The sequence below is a fragment of the Onychostoma macrolepis genome, chromosome 21 (genome assembly GCF_012432095.1).
Source record: "Onychostoma macrolepis isolate SWU-2019 chromosome 21, ASM1243209v1, whole genome shotgun sequence".
NCBI classification, from domain to species: domain Eukaryota; kingdom Metazoa; phylum Chordata; class Actinopteri; order Cypriniformes; family Cyprinidae; genus Onychostoma; species Onychostoma macrolepis.
Genome location: NC_081175.1, coordinates 22,511,187 through 22,529,268, shown reverse-complemented (window position 1 = coordinate 22,529,268; position 18,082 = coordinate 22,511,187). Strand labels below are relative to the sequence as shown.

At 38.9% G+C, this 18,082-nt stretch overlaps 1 protein-coding gene across 9 annotated transcripts; it reads left to right on the top strand.

Annotated features, from left to right (window-relative positions):
* The first annotated feature begins 1,366 nt into the window (after positions 1-1,366).
* Positions 1,367-17,905, top strand: znf532 (zinc finger protein 532). Of its 9 annotated transcripts, none has more exons than XM_058758224.1 (10): positions 1,367-1,587; positions 2,889-3,039; positions 8,072-10,361; positions 10,634-10,815; positions 11,456-11,632; positions 12,668-12,830; positions 13,230-13,535; positions 13,692-13,804; positions 13,966-14,107; positions 15,170-17,905. In XM_058758224.1, exons 3-10 carry the CDS (start codon positions 8,097-8,099, stop codon positions 15,686-15,688), a joined length of 3,867 nt encoding a protein of 1,288 aa, XP_058614207.1. In that variant the 5' UTR covers positions 1,367-1,587; positions 2,889-3,039; positions 8,072-8,096; the 3' UTR covers positions 15,689-17,905. The 9 variants fall into 9 exon arrangements, with proteins under 9 accessions (XP_058614207.1, XP_058614209.1, XP_058614210.1 ...); XM_058758226.1 differs by lacking the exon at positions 1,367-1,587 and adding an exon at positions 2,313-2,395; XM_058758227.1 differs by lacking the exon at positions 1,367-1,587 and adding an exon at positions 5,130-5,392 and having other exon boundaries at positions 2,441-3,039.
* The last annotated feature ends 177 nt before the right edge of the window (positions 17,906-18,082 follow it).

Genomic DNA, 18,082 nt, shown 5'->3' with positions numbered 1-18,082 from the left:
AATTTAAATAGTTTTAATTACATGGCAAACAGTGCATTCAGTGGCACTGAAGGAAAACAACATCCCTGGTAACCTCCGACAAGCTTGTATTGTTCTGTAAATCAGAAAGAACAGATGGGCTTTGATGCTTGTGGTTTTACTTGGATGGAAAAACCAACAAGTGAACAATGCATACATGCAAATTAAGCGATATGTGAGGTTTTCTATGAATTTCTGTTGTGATTATACATGAGATATCTAATTGGGATAATCCAATTTAAAGATATAATATTTCAGGATAATGTGACCCAGATATCAAAGCCGAAAGGACAAGACCTTGAAAGCACTGTCGGTTTAGTAAACAACACAAAGCAGGACAGGTGAGGTGAATTTCTCATGCCGGTGTTTACGTCACCATCAAAGATTAAGGCTTAAGTTCTTAATGAAATTAAGTGTGAACGTCGAAAGAAAAATTAATTCATAGCAATGGGTAGAGTTAATTATTTGAAAGCCTTGCAAAGCAAAGTAGCCTATGTTGCTTTAAAATGTCTTGTTTTTTAATTAACTGACATTTTGGCAAGACCAATAAATGAGAAAGAAAACATCACAAAGTTTTTTTTTTTTTTTAAATGGACATAACTGCAGTATGTTTAATCGCATGCAGCTGGAGTAAAATGCAATTCCTGCAAATAAACATAGCATGATTTTCACCACTAGATGGAACTATTTGGTTTCATTTGAAGATTACCATGTTGCACTAACACCGGTATCAGTTGACCTGAGGACATGTATAAAATACAAGGACACAAACTTAAGTATGACACTTTAACATATAATAATAAACGCCCAGTCACAGTTTATATTATAAATAAATTATAATAATTTCATCATGTGAAAAGCAAATGCATTTATTTGCAATAATGCATAAACTGATGAACTCTGTATAGGCTGGAGAATGACAATTGTTCAGAATGACAATTAAAATTGCAATTATTAATTAAGATATTACTTAAAAAGTATTGCCTCAGGCCCAGTAAGCAAACTGAGTACTTTTTTCAGATCATATTAAAGATGAAAAGGTCAGAAATGAAAAGATGTCAACACAAGTCTACCCTTAAAGACATCCAGGTCAAGTTTCCCTTCATTCTGTCAAACATGTAGACGAAGATTTAGACTACTGCTGTCTGTTAGGGTTATATTTTGACTAAAAATGACCCATAGCCTATGTAATATTCATCTTTTTTTTTTCAGTTTTTTTTTTTTTCCCACTGCAAATTTTTCTCTATGATTGTGTTCAAAAACGTGGTAGTCACAATTATTTATACACATATTAATAATGTGTTTAGATTGTTTAGGTTACCATAGACTCCCTCTACTAGCACAGTGCTGATGTGTGCAGCAAAGACTTCTGGGAATCAGGTTTGGTCCTTTGAGGAGCTGAACTGGGTGGCTGCCACTCACACACCAAACGTACACGCATGATGTTAAGAAACATGTAAACAGCTGAATATTATAATAAAACTATGATTTAATAGGAGCATGTTTAAATGTTAATTCCGACCTTGAAGATTATAAAGAGTGAATAGGCATCACCGCGGTGATTCATGGGTAAGTGTGGCTCAAAACCAACAATCCACAAACTTTCTATGGGAATCGTCAATTATGTTCCATCATTTCGCCATAATAACGTTATTTTCATACGTAAGAACGTAAATTCATAGCACGGACTTGTTTTGAGAAAGAGATCAATGATGTTTAATCTCAAATCATATCAAGATTTTATTTTCCAAGTGCGGTGAATGAATCGTTCTTATGAGTCGGATCTTTTCAATGAATCAGTTGAACCTGTTCACGGACCGGACTAAACGAATGGTTCATGAACCAGTGGTCCAAAAGAACCGAGAACAAAGCTTTCGGACATGTCCAATTCGAGTGGTCCGGATTATTTGGAAGGAATTTTATGTATTGTTGTATTACTCAGTCATATTGTAATTCTATTTGTTTAATGCTAATAATAAAAAATAACTGCTTGTATCACAGCTTGATACACGCGTACAAAACAGAGTTGGTTTTAACGTTTTTTTTAAATGTGCAAACACTTTTTTTCTGCCAAGAGTAACCTATTTAGAATTTAAGTGTTTTCTTCTGTGAATATTTCGGTTCTAAATGTCTTTCTGAAGCTTTAAATTATGGCTGAGGCAAAATGCAGCAGGGCACATGAAATAAAACGTTATTAAAAGTAATAAACATCATATGATGCATTTGATGTAAAAGATTCACTGAATCGTTTTTGGAAATGAACTGTTCAAAGGAACCGAATCGTGCCGTCGTGATAATCGCAAGGGTTTGTGGGATTGTCAGTCACAGTCCCCCCCAGAAAAAAAAAAATCTCAGCGCACAAAATTAAAGCAGTGAAGTATGAAATAATGATTATATAACGCAAATGTTCGTTTCATACCGAAGCCTTTTAGAAACGTATAGGCAACCTTTGAGAGAACATTTCCAAAATGGGAAGAAAAGCTATTTAAAAAAACATCATTAATCCGTTAATAAGAGCGAATACATTTTCCGCGCTTTGCGAGAACTTCGTGGTGGAGTCATGGAACGTTTTGAAACTCGAATGTAGCAATAATGTTGCAGCTGGCAGTATTATGACACGATATGAGGAATCAATAGGACACGGGCAGTCATGTGACTGCGCTTACATCTCGGGGGGTGGGCAGCAGTCTCTCCATGTCTTACTGCTGTAGTCGGCAGGGGGAAAGCCATGCATTCTCGATCATTTTAGAGCTGTGCTGTCATGAGGGCTGCTTGCACCCATGAGCAACGGTTTGCAATGCTTTTTGACAGCACTGCAATGTATTCCTGAGTCCCTCTTTCATGCATACTGATGATGTCTGTCATTCCAGATTGTGCTGTGCATAGCTGAATTTGGTGGTGCAGCAAGAATCATGGCTGGCCTTCTTGCCTTTGATATTTGCCTTTGCTGCCCTGCTGAGAAGAAGAGCCCTCACATGCAAGCTTTTAATTGAGACAGCCCTTTCTTACAATAACCCACAGGTAGGTCAGCATCTGTTCTTTGCTCTTTGAATGGGTCCTTCTGATAGCTGTCATAGTGGTAGGCCAGGAGGGTTGCTGATAATGGGGTGTAGTGGAGAGCATACATGCATTTATTGGCCGTAGCATTGCTGTTGTCATGGTTTTCTGGCTTGAATGCGTGATTTCGTTCGCTGTACTTTGAGTCTGTTGGTTTGATGTGCAATAGCTACATGCATTCATGTTCTTCTCATTGCAGAAGTCATCAGAAGTGAACCGCTCAGTGCCTTGTAAATGATTCAGGGGCCAGGGCTAAAGAAGCCTCATGTAGGCCACAATGAACAACCTCCTTTACTTTATATGATGCATTATAGTAGGAATATAACTTTCTCTTTTATTTTATTTTTAATTAACACAAAATATAATTATATATGTATTTATATTTCTAAAAATAAAATATTTAAGCAAAATGCTGTAACTTAGCTCATCTTGTGAAACAACTTTACAGCTGATGACATCATGTAGGCCGTGCAATGCTATTGGATGATGTTAACAAATAGCCAACCAACTATTAGGCATTATGTTTTTGTAAAGTGGCGTTCAGTTTGGCTGCATCCTGGTACATAATGTTCACATTTCAATCCAGTCAACTGATATGGATTGGATAAATTCCATATCAGAATTTATCCAAATTAGCCAATGGATAAATTCAAGTTCCATCCTACATTTTTCTTTTCTCATTGAATATTAAATATTGAATATTCAGTCATCATTTTCTTTGAGTATCATTTTTAATAAATGATTATCGTTGAAATACATCTTTCTCCATTTTTAGTTAAAGTCAGAAGGGAATCAGAATTGACCCTAATGCATGTCTTGCTCATATCATGAATGCTTTGTTTTTTCACAAAAAATGGCTTTGTAAAATCAAAACGCTTTAACGTGCTCATCCTGTGAAATGACTTCACTGCTGATGTCATCATGTAGACTGTGCGACGCTATTGGATAATGCTAACCAACAACCAAACAACTATTTAGGCTCTGTGTTTTGTAAATTCGCATTCGCTTTTCACAGTCCACTCAATTCCCAAAGGATAAAATCTCAACAAATATTCAATTTCACATCAGATTAGACAAGTACAAACGGCTGTGAATAGCACAGTTGTACAAAACAGAATCTGCTTTGTACTGATACGTGAGTACATAAGTTCATGGACTAGTTTGGCTAGTGTTGGAAATAGCATTTGATTGGTCTTGACTTTAGCATTTTTCTGCATTATTAGAGTGTCTCAGAGTAGTTTGTTTGCTTAGCAAAGGCCAAATGACAGAAACAAGAACATCTAGTGCTTATTTTTATATTAGCAGCCTAGCAAATGGTGCCATCATTTAAGAGAACAACACCATGACACTGCAATGTAAATCATGTCACTAAGGCTTCTGTAAGGTTCTTACCGTAAAAAAAATGCTACAGATGTGCCTGACCCTATTGGATTGAATGTTTCTCTATGCAAACAACACACATACATGATTTGATTGCAAGCTAGCCAACGCCATCATGGGCCTTTGTTCTTCCTGCTTGCAGTCTCTCTGCAAACGTCATTCCAGCAGATTCCCTTCTCCCCTTACACCCCTCCTTCCAGTCCCGTCTCATATTCCCTCATTTTTTCTCCACCTCTCCTTTCTGCCTGTTCCTCACTCTCTCTCCTCGAATCTGTTTGTCTTCTTTGGCTGCAGCAGCTGGTTTCAGTCTTAAGCCAGAGAGTCTCATCCCCACGTCCCCCTCCCCCCGACGAGTGCAGGCAAAGACAAAAGGCCAGGGCTGCTTGTCGGAACACTGCCCCCTTCCTCCCTGCGCTGCCGTGTGCATCTGCAGAGGAGAGAGTGACCTATAGAACGAGAACCAGCAGGCTCATAGTGAAGGGAAAAAAATCACACTCATACAGAATGGGGCCTGGCTGGACTGACGTCTTGCATAAGCCTTTCCACGAAGATTCCCGATAGTAGGGCCGAGGCGAAGCAGGGTAGGGCGAGAGCCTGATTTTTCCCTGTTTGTGTGTCTCTGCGTGTGTATTTTTCTACATGTCACGGCCTTTGTTTTCTCTCTCGTTTGGCAGAGACCGGACACGGTTGCCCAGGGCTGGAGGATTAGGGGACGAGCAGCTGATTTTAATTGAGAGAGAGCCGTGTTTCTCACCGGTTTTCAGGGGGAAAGGCGAGAGGAGGAAGCAGGGACACTGGATAGAAGAGAGGAACAGGGACCATGGAGAGTGTGAGAGTGAGGGAGAGAGAGAGAGAGGGAGAGGGGAGGCAGAGAAGGAAGTAGAAGCAGTCCAGTGCTGCAGAATGGGGTAAAACCGAGAGGCACAATCAAAAAGAGGTCAGGTACCGAGCCTGTTTAAATTCTACTTACTATCTCTGTGTCTTGTTTTCTTCTGTCAGGAAACGGTGCTCATCTTGCGGTTTTGGTTTACACAGTGCTTGTGGTTTTCCTCTGGAATGTGCATCTGCTTTTTGGCTTTTCATTTTTCCTTCTTTCATTCATTCATCCATCCATCCATCCATCCATCCATATAAACCAGCCTCTGGTGTGCATGTATTTTTCATAAACGTCCTCCACAGTCTGTGTTTTTCAGGCCTAGCGTTTGATTCGGCTCGGCAACGTCAACTGCACACGCATTCTGAACACAAACCTCTTCGGTAATATTAACACACACTCAAAGCAGGAATATTTTGCAGGAATATCGAAGATTTGATGAAGAAACAGCCAGCTTCTGTGTCTCCAGTGTGGCTGCACTGCAGCACACACATTATGCAGGGTGACCGGAACCGGCTGAAACCGGTTTGAGGCAGACGAGGAGGCTCGGAAACAATACAGTCACTGTGCTACAGGCAGATAGCCGACTGCTTCATGGCAGCCAAAATGGCAGAGGGGTCTTCAGGAGTGATGCAGCCCAGAGCAGAGACGTTAGAGAGACGGTCTTTGCGGACCTCCAGACGGTTATGCACGTCAGGGCCGGGCGGCAGCCATGAGAACTGAGCAGATATGGTGACCGTGGGTCACTGTGTGCTGTTATTCATGGTGGTCACCATCCAGAATGGTCTCTGGCGTGCCTTTCCTCCTGGTGGATCGTTTCTTGAAGGGCCCTGCCTAGTGCAAAAAGTGGATTTTTTCCCTCTGCTGTCAGGGAGAAAGGAGGAGGAGGGTGGTGGTGGTATTTTGTTGTGGAGGTGGTGAGAGGAAGGAAGGAAGGAAGAAGGGAAGGAAAGCAAGATTGTTTGCTCTAGTTGTCGGAACACTGAGGGTGAGGAGTGGCTCATTTGCATGTTTCCACTTCTATATGTTTGCATGTGTGTGTTCTCTTTTATTATGTGTGATATTTTGTATTGTTCTGATAGTTGGGCTGCTGCGTCGTACACCAGCCTGATTTTAAAGGCCTCGGATAGAAACCCAAGAATCACAGTTGTTTTCCTGAGAGCGACACTCTCATTTGAAATCAGGCTGTTCGGCTGTAAATGTGTTTAGGCCCCATACTGGCTTCAACAGCTTAATGTCTTTCATTAAAATCCTCTTGTTCCTGTGTTATTTCTCTCATTCTTTTTCTGTCTTTTGTTTGCTGCTCCTTCTCTGCTTACATGCCTTACCACATTGGCTCCATTGTGTGCGGGGAAGGCCGTCTTGGCCCTGCACACCCCTGTGCGTGCAGATGTTATTAGCTGTAATGGAGGCAGGGCTGCAGTGCTCTCTTCCATTTCAATAAAAGCAGCAGTAGCAGGAGTAATGGGGGGTGGCTAACCTTACTAGCACAACACAGCTTTATTTTCTTTGTGATTTTCTTTACTCTTAGCACTTTAAATGTGCCAAAATAGTGATGTTCATATGATTGTTTTTTTTAGTGATCAACTCTGAGGACCAAATCTGTAAAAAAAAAAATATATACAAAAATAAATTATTCAGGGGGAAAATCATTATTTTTACCAAATGTATTATTTTTCACACAATGTGGTCTTATTATTATTATTTTATTTTATTTTATATATTCAATATTTATTTTATATATATATATATATATATATATATATATATATATATATATATATATATTAATCCTTTATTCATTTCCTGTATTTAAATCCTTTATTTGTTACTTTTTGTAGTTTAAAATTTTAAATCTATATATATATTTTTATTTAATTTATTAATAAAATAAAATTCTAAAATAATAAATAAAACTTTTCAATAACAAAAAAGGGCAAAACAAACCCAGGATTAATCAATTCAGCATTTTGACTTTCTTTGGAAAAATAAAATAAAAATTTCCATAGATATACATCATATTTGGTTGAAAAGATACAGTTTTCTGTTTCTCTCCTTTTTAATGTTTAGATTGTGCTCTACATATTGTATTCGGGCCATTCCTACCATTTTCAGAGCCTTTTATATACAGATTTATTTACTGATAGACTGTTTACAGTATGCCATGTCCAAATAATTCATATGCATTACTGATTAAATTTGTGTCTCCAGTGAAAGGTATTTTTATGGCACCTACAGGCAGGTTTAAATATAGCACACATTAGTCATTCAGATAAAGAGGTTTCTGCATTTCTAATTTTTTGGATCTTATGGAAAGTGAATTATGATCTTATTTAATGAGAAGATAAAAGTACGGAGGCATGTTGGAGATCAGGGAGGATGAAAAAGAAAGTAGTCAGATTATATCAGGTGCATTTTAAGAGTTCCGCCACATTCATTAAAAATGCTGCCTGTTTGACAGAATATTTAAAAATGATGATAGTAAAAAAGTTGCAGTTTCTGCATTTTGGTGCATAGGTTTTGAAAAGTTGTAATGCCTTAAAGACATTAAGCACTGGTTTTACATATTTTATATATTGTGTAGTTCATTTCTATTGTCCATATTATCTTTCTTGTCTTTAATCTAATAATTTTTATAGGCTTTAAGCGCTTCTTGCAGCTGTCCTTTCACTACAGTCTAATCAGGCAATTTTTTTTACCTTCTCTAATTGTAATGGAATGTCTTTCCCTTGTTTCTCAAAGGTGTTTAGCTCATTCTCATAAGACCATGGGCGACATGAAAACCCCAGACTTTGATGATCTGCTTGCGGCCTTTGACATTCCTGATATGGTTGACCCTAAGGCTGCCATTGAGTCCGGCCATGATGATCATGAGGGACAACTCAAACACAATGCCCACCATGAAGAGGACTCCCATGTCTCCTCTGGTCCAGATGTTGGGGTTAGTGTTATTGTTAAGAACGTCCGGAATTTTGATTCCACTGAACATCTCTCAGAGAAGGATGTTCATCCCACTGTCGGAAATGGACTGCACAATGGTTTCTTGCCCGTGTCACCCAACAACAGATACAGCAAAGAGAGCGACAAGCTTCAAAAAGGCGAAATCCATGGGATGGCAGGAAATATCTCCACATTTAACCAGTTCAGTCCCATCTCTAGTGCCGAAGAATTTGATGATGATGACAAAATTGAAGTAGATGACCCTGCCGACAAACAAGGTAATTTACAGTTTAGACCAAACCCTCTAACCGGTCTGAGTGCAAAGACGGAAGAGCCTCGTTCTCAACACACCAAACCAGATGGTCCAACTAGGCCAAGAACAAATGGCAATTACAGTCATTTGAAAGTTGAGAATAGTAGCGCAAATGGCACAGTGGGACACTCAAACCTATATGAATCTCAAAAACCAAGAAAAACTGAGGAACACTCCAAAGAAAGATGCCAAGAAGCAAAAGAGCTTGGAGAACCAGTCGTTGAGTTGAATGTGACCAACCTCTCCCAAGCCAAGGCCAAATCATCTGCAAAGCTCTCATCCTGCATCGCTGCAATTGTAGCACTTAGTGCAAAGAAAGCTAGCACAGAAGCAATGTCTCCAGAATCCCTAGCCGCACCACGAGATTCACCCAGAGAGGCTAAAGAGATCCCAAAGGTTACGGATAAATCACCAGAGCAGGAGTCAGCTCTAGAGCTTGGCAAGAAGGTGCTCTCAAAACAACCTGAGAGTCCTTGCAGTGTTACCAGTGAAAGCAGCAGCAGAGAGTCTCCTGCATCTCCAGCAGGATCTATTCCAGTCATTCCCAAAGTCCGCATCAAAACGATCAAGACATCTTCAGGGCAGATCAAGAGGACAGTTACCAGAGTCCTGCCTGAGTTTGATCCTGAAGTCTTGAGGAAAGGTATCGATTCATCACCCAATGTCGTCTCTTCTTTGCTGTCCTCTTCAACCTCGCCTTCTGTTTTCTCATCTCCCACGAGAACATTGCCGACCACAGTAGTAGCAACTTCTGGAGGCTCTGCCATTGAGGTAACTAAACAAATGACCATCAAGCCCGTGGCCACTGCCTTCTTACCTGTCTCAGCCGTTAAGACGGCAGGCTCCCAAGTGATTAACCTGAAACTTGCCAACAATACGACTGTAAAGGCCACTGTCATACCAGCGGCATCTGTTCAGAGTGCCAGCAGTGCCATCCTTAAAGCTGCTAATGCCATTCAGCAACAAACTGTCATGGTGCCTGCTTCCAGCTTAACAAACACCAAACTTGTGCCAAAGACTGTCCACCTAACCAACTTAAATCTCTTGCCTCAGAATGCATCAGCGGCTGAGCTCCACCAGGTCCTGACCAAGCCCCAACATCCCATCAAGCAAGCTATGTTGGCCCAACAACAACAGAAGAAAGTGTCTCGGGTCCAGGTTCTAACCAGCTCTCAGAGTTCAGTGGTAGAAGCCTTCAATAAAGTTTTGAGTAGCATTAACCCTGTGCCAGTTTATGTACCCAATCTCAGCCCTCCAATTTCTGCCTGTATATCTTTACCATCCCGTGGGTACAAATGCTTGGAATGTGGTGATTCCTTTGCCCTGGAAAAAAGCCTCACTCAGCATTATGACCGTCGAAGTGTCCGCATTGAGGTCACTTGCAACCACTGCGCCAAAAACCTAGTCTTCTACAACAAGTGCAGCCTTCTATCACATGCTAGGGGCCACAAAGACAAAGGGGTTGTCATGCAATGTTCTCATCTCATCTTGAAGCCAATTCCAGCTGACCAGATGATCCTTGCTCCATCAGTAACCTCCAGTGCTCCCACCTCTTCAGCTAACCTTGGATCCTCCGTAGTGGGGAGTCCAGGGAAAGGAAACCCAACCACGGTTATCTCTGCACCCTCTTCGGCTCCTGTTGTGGCTGCCATGCCTCTAGATAAGGATGTCTCTAAGGTCTGCAGATCGAATCTGAAGTGCTTGGAATGTAATGAGACATTTCAGGAAGAGTCATCTCTTGCAATGCACTACCAGCAGGCTCCCGAATCCAGTGGACAGGTGGGTGCATGAATTATTTGTGATGTACTTGTGAGTTGAAATGGTCATTAGATTCTTCCAGCGTTGTAGTCGAGACCGGTATATTTGAGACCAAGTCCAGGCCGAGACTTGAGCAGGTTGAGTTCAAGTAAAGACCAAGACCAGAAGAAACTCATATCAGAGCCCAGTCTCGAGTACAACCCTGGCTTCCTCTTTCATATACAGAAATAGTTAAAAGTTTTATTAAAGATGTTTTGAACAATTTTCTTTTGCTTTTCCTTCAACTGAAACAGAAAACCTGCACCATTTGCCAAATGCTACTGCCAAACCAGTGTAGCTTTGCTTCCCATCAGCGGATCCATCAGCACAAGTCTCCATATATCTGCCCTGAATGTGGAGCTATCTGTCGATCTGTCCATTTTCAGTCTCATGTGACCAAGAACTGCCTGCACTACACACGCCGAGTGGGCTACCGGTTAGTACTGCATTACTCTCTATAACTGTCAAGGCCAAAAAGAAGCTCCATGCTTTCAAGAAATGTCTTTTTTGCAAGTAAATTAAATATTTAATTATTTATGCTAAATACTGGAGGATTTTAACCTTACCCAGAGATCAGCAAAAATGTGTAGTTATCGTCACTGACCACTAGGGTTGTAACTATACATCATGCCACAACATAACGGATCACAACTCAGTTAAAAAATGTGACAACATGCATTGTGGATATAAAAAATGGAATGTGATATATCAGGTATTCATTTACAAGAACTAAGTATTGTGAGAGTATCGAATCATGATATTCTGTGATGAGTGTATCCACCTCTACTGACCTCAGTCCCTGTTCTTATTTCTGAGTTGACATAAAAGCTTCTATTTATGCATAAAACGTGCATTGAAATACAAAATGTGCCTAAGTGTTTAATTGGTTTTGAGTGGAACATGAAATGAGGGCTCGTCATGCTTTCAAAATGGCAATCATGGAGCTATTCAGGGTTATTATTCTGCCATTCGCTCATGATTGATGCTGCATTAAAGGTGGCTGGCATCGATTACGGAAACAAAAAAAGATGGTTAGGTTATATTCAAGAGTAACACTTTCTTTTTTCGTCTTTTAGCTGTGTTCACTGTAGTGTCATCTTCGCTGACGTTGCTGGTCTCAAGTCGCACATTCAGGGATCCCACTGTGAAATCTTCTACAAATGCCCTATCTGCCCCATGGCTTTTAAATCGGCCCCCGGTACACATTCTCATGCCTACACCCAGCATCCAGGAGTTAAAATTGGAGAGCCTAAGTGAGTCTTTTCTTATAAATTCATAGAAGTAATAAAATGGTGTGTGTGATGTCCAGTTTCTATTTTTCTTTCTCATTGTTTTGAAGGTGGAAACAATAATTTCTTTTGAGAAACCATATGGTTAAGTAAGCGATAATGCATAAATAGCCATTCGTTATACCAAAATAAACCCATCTGGGTCATCAGATCCTATATTCTATTTATTACTTACCAAATGAGTAAATAGATAGATGTGAAATATTGATTTGAGTTGAAGTAACTGTATTATGTGAGACGAAAAACTGTGGCATGCAGCTCTCACAGCTATGTTTTTCTGGGAAAATGGTTAGTTATACAGTAGAGCAGATATTATACAAGAATATTTGACCTCAGATTTCAGTTTATTGCAGATGATACTGATGGGTATTTATGCTTTGTGGATTGTTTTTTTCACTAAAATAAAACACTATCCAGATATTTTCTAACAGTGCAAATGCACGCTTTGTGCTAAACACTGCCATCTTTATGACAAAACAAGCTTGCAGTAATTCTTAGTAGTAGAATGGAGGGAAACTCAATAGGTGTGTCAAATCTGTTCCTTTAGAACTCATACGCCACTGACCTTTTCAGGTGCAGAAAGAAATTATGCACGGTGGCTTTAATTACTGTGTCCTCTCTTTGAACCCGACCACCCCCCAGAAAGCCTGTCGTGTTCATCAGCACTTGTTAATGAAAAGGCCAGATGGTTTGTTTGCACTTCCTGTGTTACCTGTATCCATGTTGGAAATATGATCAGCTGGCTTATTGACAATGCGAGCGTTTAATGCAGATGTTTGACACATAAATGAGCTGACAAGTGGCACTTTCAACAATCATAATTCCTTCAACACAACAATAGATTTACTCTAGGACGAGAAAGAAAATGTAGTTTGTTTTGTTCATCCAGAGCTACTGAACCTTGTAACGAGAAGTAGGAATGAACACCTACACAAGCAAAAACAAGCAACAAAGCATTTTAGAAATGACACTCTTCACTGGTATGATTTTGTTTTGCAGGCTGATCTACAAGTGTTCCATGTGTGACACCGTTTTTACCCAGCAGACTTTGCTCTACACGCACTTTGACCAGCACATATCCAGTCAGAAAGTGTCTGTCTTCAAGTGTCCGGACTGTTCGATGCACTACGCCCAAAAGCAGCTCATGTTGGATCATATTAAAGTAAGGGAATAAATCAGTGAAAATTGTTATTAATTGTCATTGGCCTGGTCATTTAAATGAATTAAAATGATGTTTAAATTAATTTTACATTAAAATCTTTGTTTACAATAAATAATAATAAATATTAGGGCTATTAAATCGATTAATCGCAATTAATCGCATACAAATAAAGGTTTATGTTTACATAATATATGTGTGTGTTGTGTATATATTTATTTGTATATATAAATACACATACATACATGTATATATTTAAGAAATATATATTATGTAAACAAAATTTTTATTCCGGATGCGATTAATCGCAATTAATCGATTTGACAGCCCTAATAAAAACATACAATTAATTTTATTTTTATTTACTGTTTTATTCATATTAAAATTATTATTTCTTTCAAGTCCATGCACGGCATCTTAAAGACCATCGAGGGCCCTCCAAACCTGGGCATCAATCTCCCTCTCAGCTCCAAACCTACTAATTCCATGAGCCCGAATAACAACAACAAAGAGGGTGTCTCTATCAGCAGCCTTGAGAAAGCAGAGAGGAAGCCAACATCCCCAACAAAAAAGAATAGTAATGGGACAGACCTTCCCAAAAAAGCCCCGCTGTCCATCTCCTGCCCTGGCTGGACCTGCAGGGAGTGTGACCGCTTGTTTACACAGAGAGAAGTCTTCATTGCTCACATGAAAAGAGAGCATGGGAAGGTAAAATATAGCTGTTTTAATAGATGTTTCAAACTCACGAGTCTCATGATTGAGACCCAAGCTTTAGGACACATTATGAACCGTGCTGAATTCCTGTACATTATTGCACACATAATGCCATGATTATAATGAATAATTTTCTTTCTGCTACACCAGCAACTGAAAAAGCATCCATGTCGACAGTGTGAAAAGTCCTTCAGTTCCTCTCACAGTTTATGTAGACACAACCGAATCAAACACAAGGGCCTACGGAAGGTCTACTCGTGTCCGTGAGTATCATGTGTTTCTGGATCCATCAAAATTTTCATTCGTTTCATCTGTGCTTGTGAATTCAATTCTCGGTCCCTCAGCTTAAGACACTTAATTTGACATTTAAAGCTAATCACAAACACTTACGAGTGTCAAACAGATCTCTCTTGGGTTTCCTCAGACACTGCCCAGAACCCAGTCGCACTTTCACCAAAAGACTGCTGCTAGAGAAACACATTCAGTTGATGCATGGCATCAAAGACACAGAGGCCAAGCTTCCAGCAGATTCCAGCAGTGCAGAGGCCACCCCAGACAAAGAGCAGGTAACCAACAGACTAGCACATCTGCTTCTGTATTGTCTGGTATTGTTGCAAAAGCATTAGATAGATGTACATGACCGTTCAAAAGTTTGGTAAGATTTTTTAAATATGTGTTTGAGTATAGAATCTTATGCTCCTCAAGGTTGCATTTATTTGATACAAAATACAGTGATATTGTGAAATATTGTTACAATTTAAAATGACTGTTTTCTAATTTAATATATTTTAAAAGGAAATGTATTAAAGCTGAATTTTCAGCATCATTACTCCAGTCTTCAGTGTCACATGATCCTTCAGAAATCATTGTAATATGCTGATTTGTTGCTCAAGAAACATTTCTTAATATTATCATTGTTCAAAACAGTGGTGCTGCTGTTTTTTGGAAACCATCTTTTTTTCAGGATTCTTTGATTAACAGGAAATTTAAAAAACAGCATTTATTATAAATAGATCTTTTATAACATTCTGAATATCTTTACTGTCACTTTTGATTAATGTAATGATGTACTGTATACTTACTGAATAAAAGTATTGATTAAAAAAAAATAAAATACTGACCCCAAACTTTTGAACTGAATTGAACTGAATATTTTTTCATGAGAAAAGCGTTTTATATATATATATATATATATATATATATATATATATATATATATATATATATATATATATAGCGTTGTTTATACTGTATTTTATTTACTTATTGATATAGGTTAAAATTGGATATTTAATCGCATGCTAATTTTTCACTTTCTAAATTTAAAATGACTAAAGGCTCACTTAAAGTTAATATTTGAAAATTGATTTTATAACAATGGTAAATGTAATTTATAATGTACAATATAAAAAATGTATGTTGCGTTCTGTGATAATGACTGGCTAACAAAATACAATATATATTAAAGATAAATTATTTTATATTAAATTATAATGTAACATAATATCTGCCATTTTCAGTTACCTGCCCTAAAATGAAAGTAGCTATCAGCCAGATTTTTAAAATCAGTGTATTACTAATAACTTCTTGATTTTTTTTTATAAAACGTTGTCATTTTGTATCTTCAGGTCCCCAGTCCTAAACGAAAGCTCCACTCTGAAGATGAGGATGCTGAGAGGGAAGAGGAAGTGGAGGAGGCCGGAGGAGAGGTGATTTCTACTCAGCGGTCTAAGAGCTCATCCTCACAGCCTCTAAAGAAGCTAAAGATCAACGTCTTTAAGACACACAAATGCGCAGTATGTAGCTTCACCACAGAGGACATTGTGCGTTTCCACGAGCACATTCCCCAGCACAAAACCGACGTCTCGTCCTACCAGTGCCGTGAATGCGGTCTGTGCTACACCTCGCACAACTCCCTCGCCCGACACCTGTTCATCGTGCACAAGCTGAAGGAGCCCCAAGGACTCGGGCGACGCAACGAGCAACAAGAAAACACGCCCAACCTAGACGCCAACGACGGTATCCCAGATACTCAATGTAAAGTATGTTCAAAGACATTTGAAACAGAGGGAGCCTTAAACACACACATGCGGACACACGGAATGGCCTTCATTAAGTCCAAACGGCTGAGTGCAGCTGAGAAGTAAGAGCGAGGTAGTGCCCCCTAGTGGATGGGTGTTGGTTTGCAAGGAATTAATTGTTTGTATGTTGTACGTATAGAAGCGTTTGACGTCGTATTCCTTCACTCTGGCCTCTTTGTATGCTCATTTGTTGTGCATACTTATACATATATATATATATGTGTATATATATATATATATATATATAAATATACAAAATGTATAAATCTATACACACAGAATGTGTGTTTAAAAATGTGTAATATATTAAAAACGAATTTATGTGTATTTAATTATCTATGAGAACACATTTTGTATACTTTATGATAGATGTTTGTATGCGTGTTGGATAGACCTTTTTTATAGATTCTTTTTATTTTCTATTTTAGACAGTTCTCGTTGTTTTCTCGTGGGAGCAGATGCTGTCCAAATGGCTGTCTCAGTCTTGGGATGCTTTCGGTCCCAGTTTTCGAACTGCTGCTAAAAAAAAGTGCACAGAATGTCACCGTTACACTTCTCAGTGAGACATTTTGCACTCAAAAAGGACAATCAGTCCGCAACCTACAACACGAGCAGGAATAGCGTCTCCTAAAGCAGCCGAAAATGGCGTTTGACTGAAGATTTGGTTGTTGAATTGAGCCTGAAAGCTTTTATGGTGCATTTCTGTTTTGTGAATTAGTCGTCCATTTAAAACTACTATAATTTAGCACTACGGAAGAACAAGACATGAAAGTAGTTTGTTATCTATCTCAGCCACTGCCAAGAGGTCGTGTTGAATCAATATGTGCTTTTTAACTTCGTGTCGTCACAGCTGGACGATTCTCCTCACTTCATTTCTTCTCAGGCAGCTTGTTCCAAATCATAATTTGTTTGTTTGATTGTATTTGTGTTTTGGATTATTACCACCCTACAGTGTTGCAACTTTGGCCTGTTATAAAGAACCACATTTTGGATTCATTTAATTTTGAGGTACTTTGGGAAGCTTTTATTTGTAGATATGTGAAAGTGCAAATGAAACAAATCGCATATGTCAATTTAGCCTGTTTTATTTAAAACCAAAGTTCCTTCCTTACATATGAACTCCAAAGTAGGACGCTCCACTCATAGTTGCGTGTTTTTGAAATAAGTCATTCGTAAGTGCTGGTATACTAAAGTGTGGTCAAGTGCCTCCGGCGCTCGAAAGCCAAACGCTGATTCGTCATCAACCCAGTATGTGTGTTTTTTTATTTAGAGCAGCATGTTATGGAAAAGTCTCGAGGTTGGTGTTCCACGGACTCACATGCTAAGTGTGAAAAAAGGAAAAAAAGAGCTGCCTTCACTATAAATGAATGTTTTGGTCACAATGTGAAATTTGCTTTAAAATGTCTTTGCATTTTTTTCCCTCTCTAACCCATTCATTTCAGCGTTTCACTTCATGAGGAGCTCAGTACTAGTTCTCGATTTTCATTTGTCCTGGAAACTCAGCATTTTGCTCTTCTTTTCCTTTGGATAAATGAGTACTATTGCGGATGCATATGTGCATGAGAGAAGCCATTCACGGTGGTTGTTCTGTTTTATAGAATGTCTTGCTGATGTTCGGTAGACTTTGTTCTATGTTTGTGCAAAAAACGTTATCATTAATAAATGATACATACACAAATATCTAACATGTCTAAACTGGTATGGAGTTTGTGTGCTTCAGCGCTCGCTTTGCCTCATTTTAATTAGCCTGAAAGCAATTTCCTTTCAGCCGCTGGTCTTGGTCGCCATGGTTACATGGGAATTTAAAGTCAAGATTCTCAGAATAAGGGACCACTGTGAAATGCAGCGATGTGATTGGTGCGTTCATGTTGACAAGGATGACAGTGACTTTAAATTTGTAATTAATCACTAACTCTGAGGCTTTTACGGTGGTGGATATTAGAGAGAATATATTTTAGCATTTCAATGAATTTCCTCTCTCTGTCACATGTATGTTCCTGTTTAGTTTTTTTGTTTGTCAATTTTTGGTCATGTTTCCTGTTCCCTGATTAGTTTATTCGGTTCCATCTGTGTTTATTAATTATCCCATTAGTTCCCTTTGTTTGGTTCAGGTTTATAAGTCCTCAGTTCTCCCTCTGTCTTTGTCCGATCTCCGTTATGATGAAGTGTGTTGTCTCTGTCTCCTGGTTCCTGAGAGGATTATTAAAGTGTTCTGTGTTTGTAACTCGTTTTGATTCTCCAGTCCTGTTGCTCTTACGACCCTACGTGACACTCTCTTTCCATGTAAAAGGTGCAACATGTCAATATTTTTGCCTAATATCTTGGTAAATATTTCTCTTTCTTAGATTTAATGGACCTCACATAGGTTTGATTGAAATGTCATCTTTGTTTCTATTGAAATGGACAGTTGTTGACATTAAAAAATTAATGCGAATAGTGTAGCACAGATAATTTGTTTAG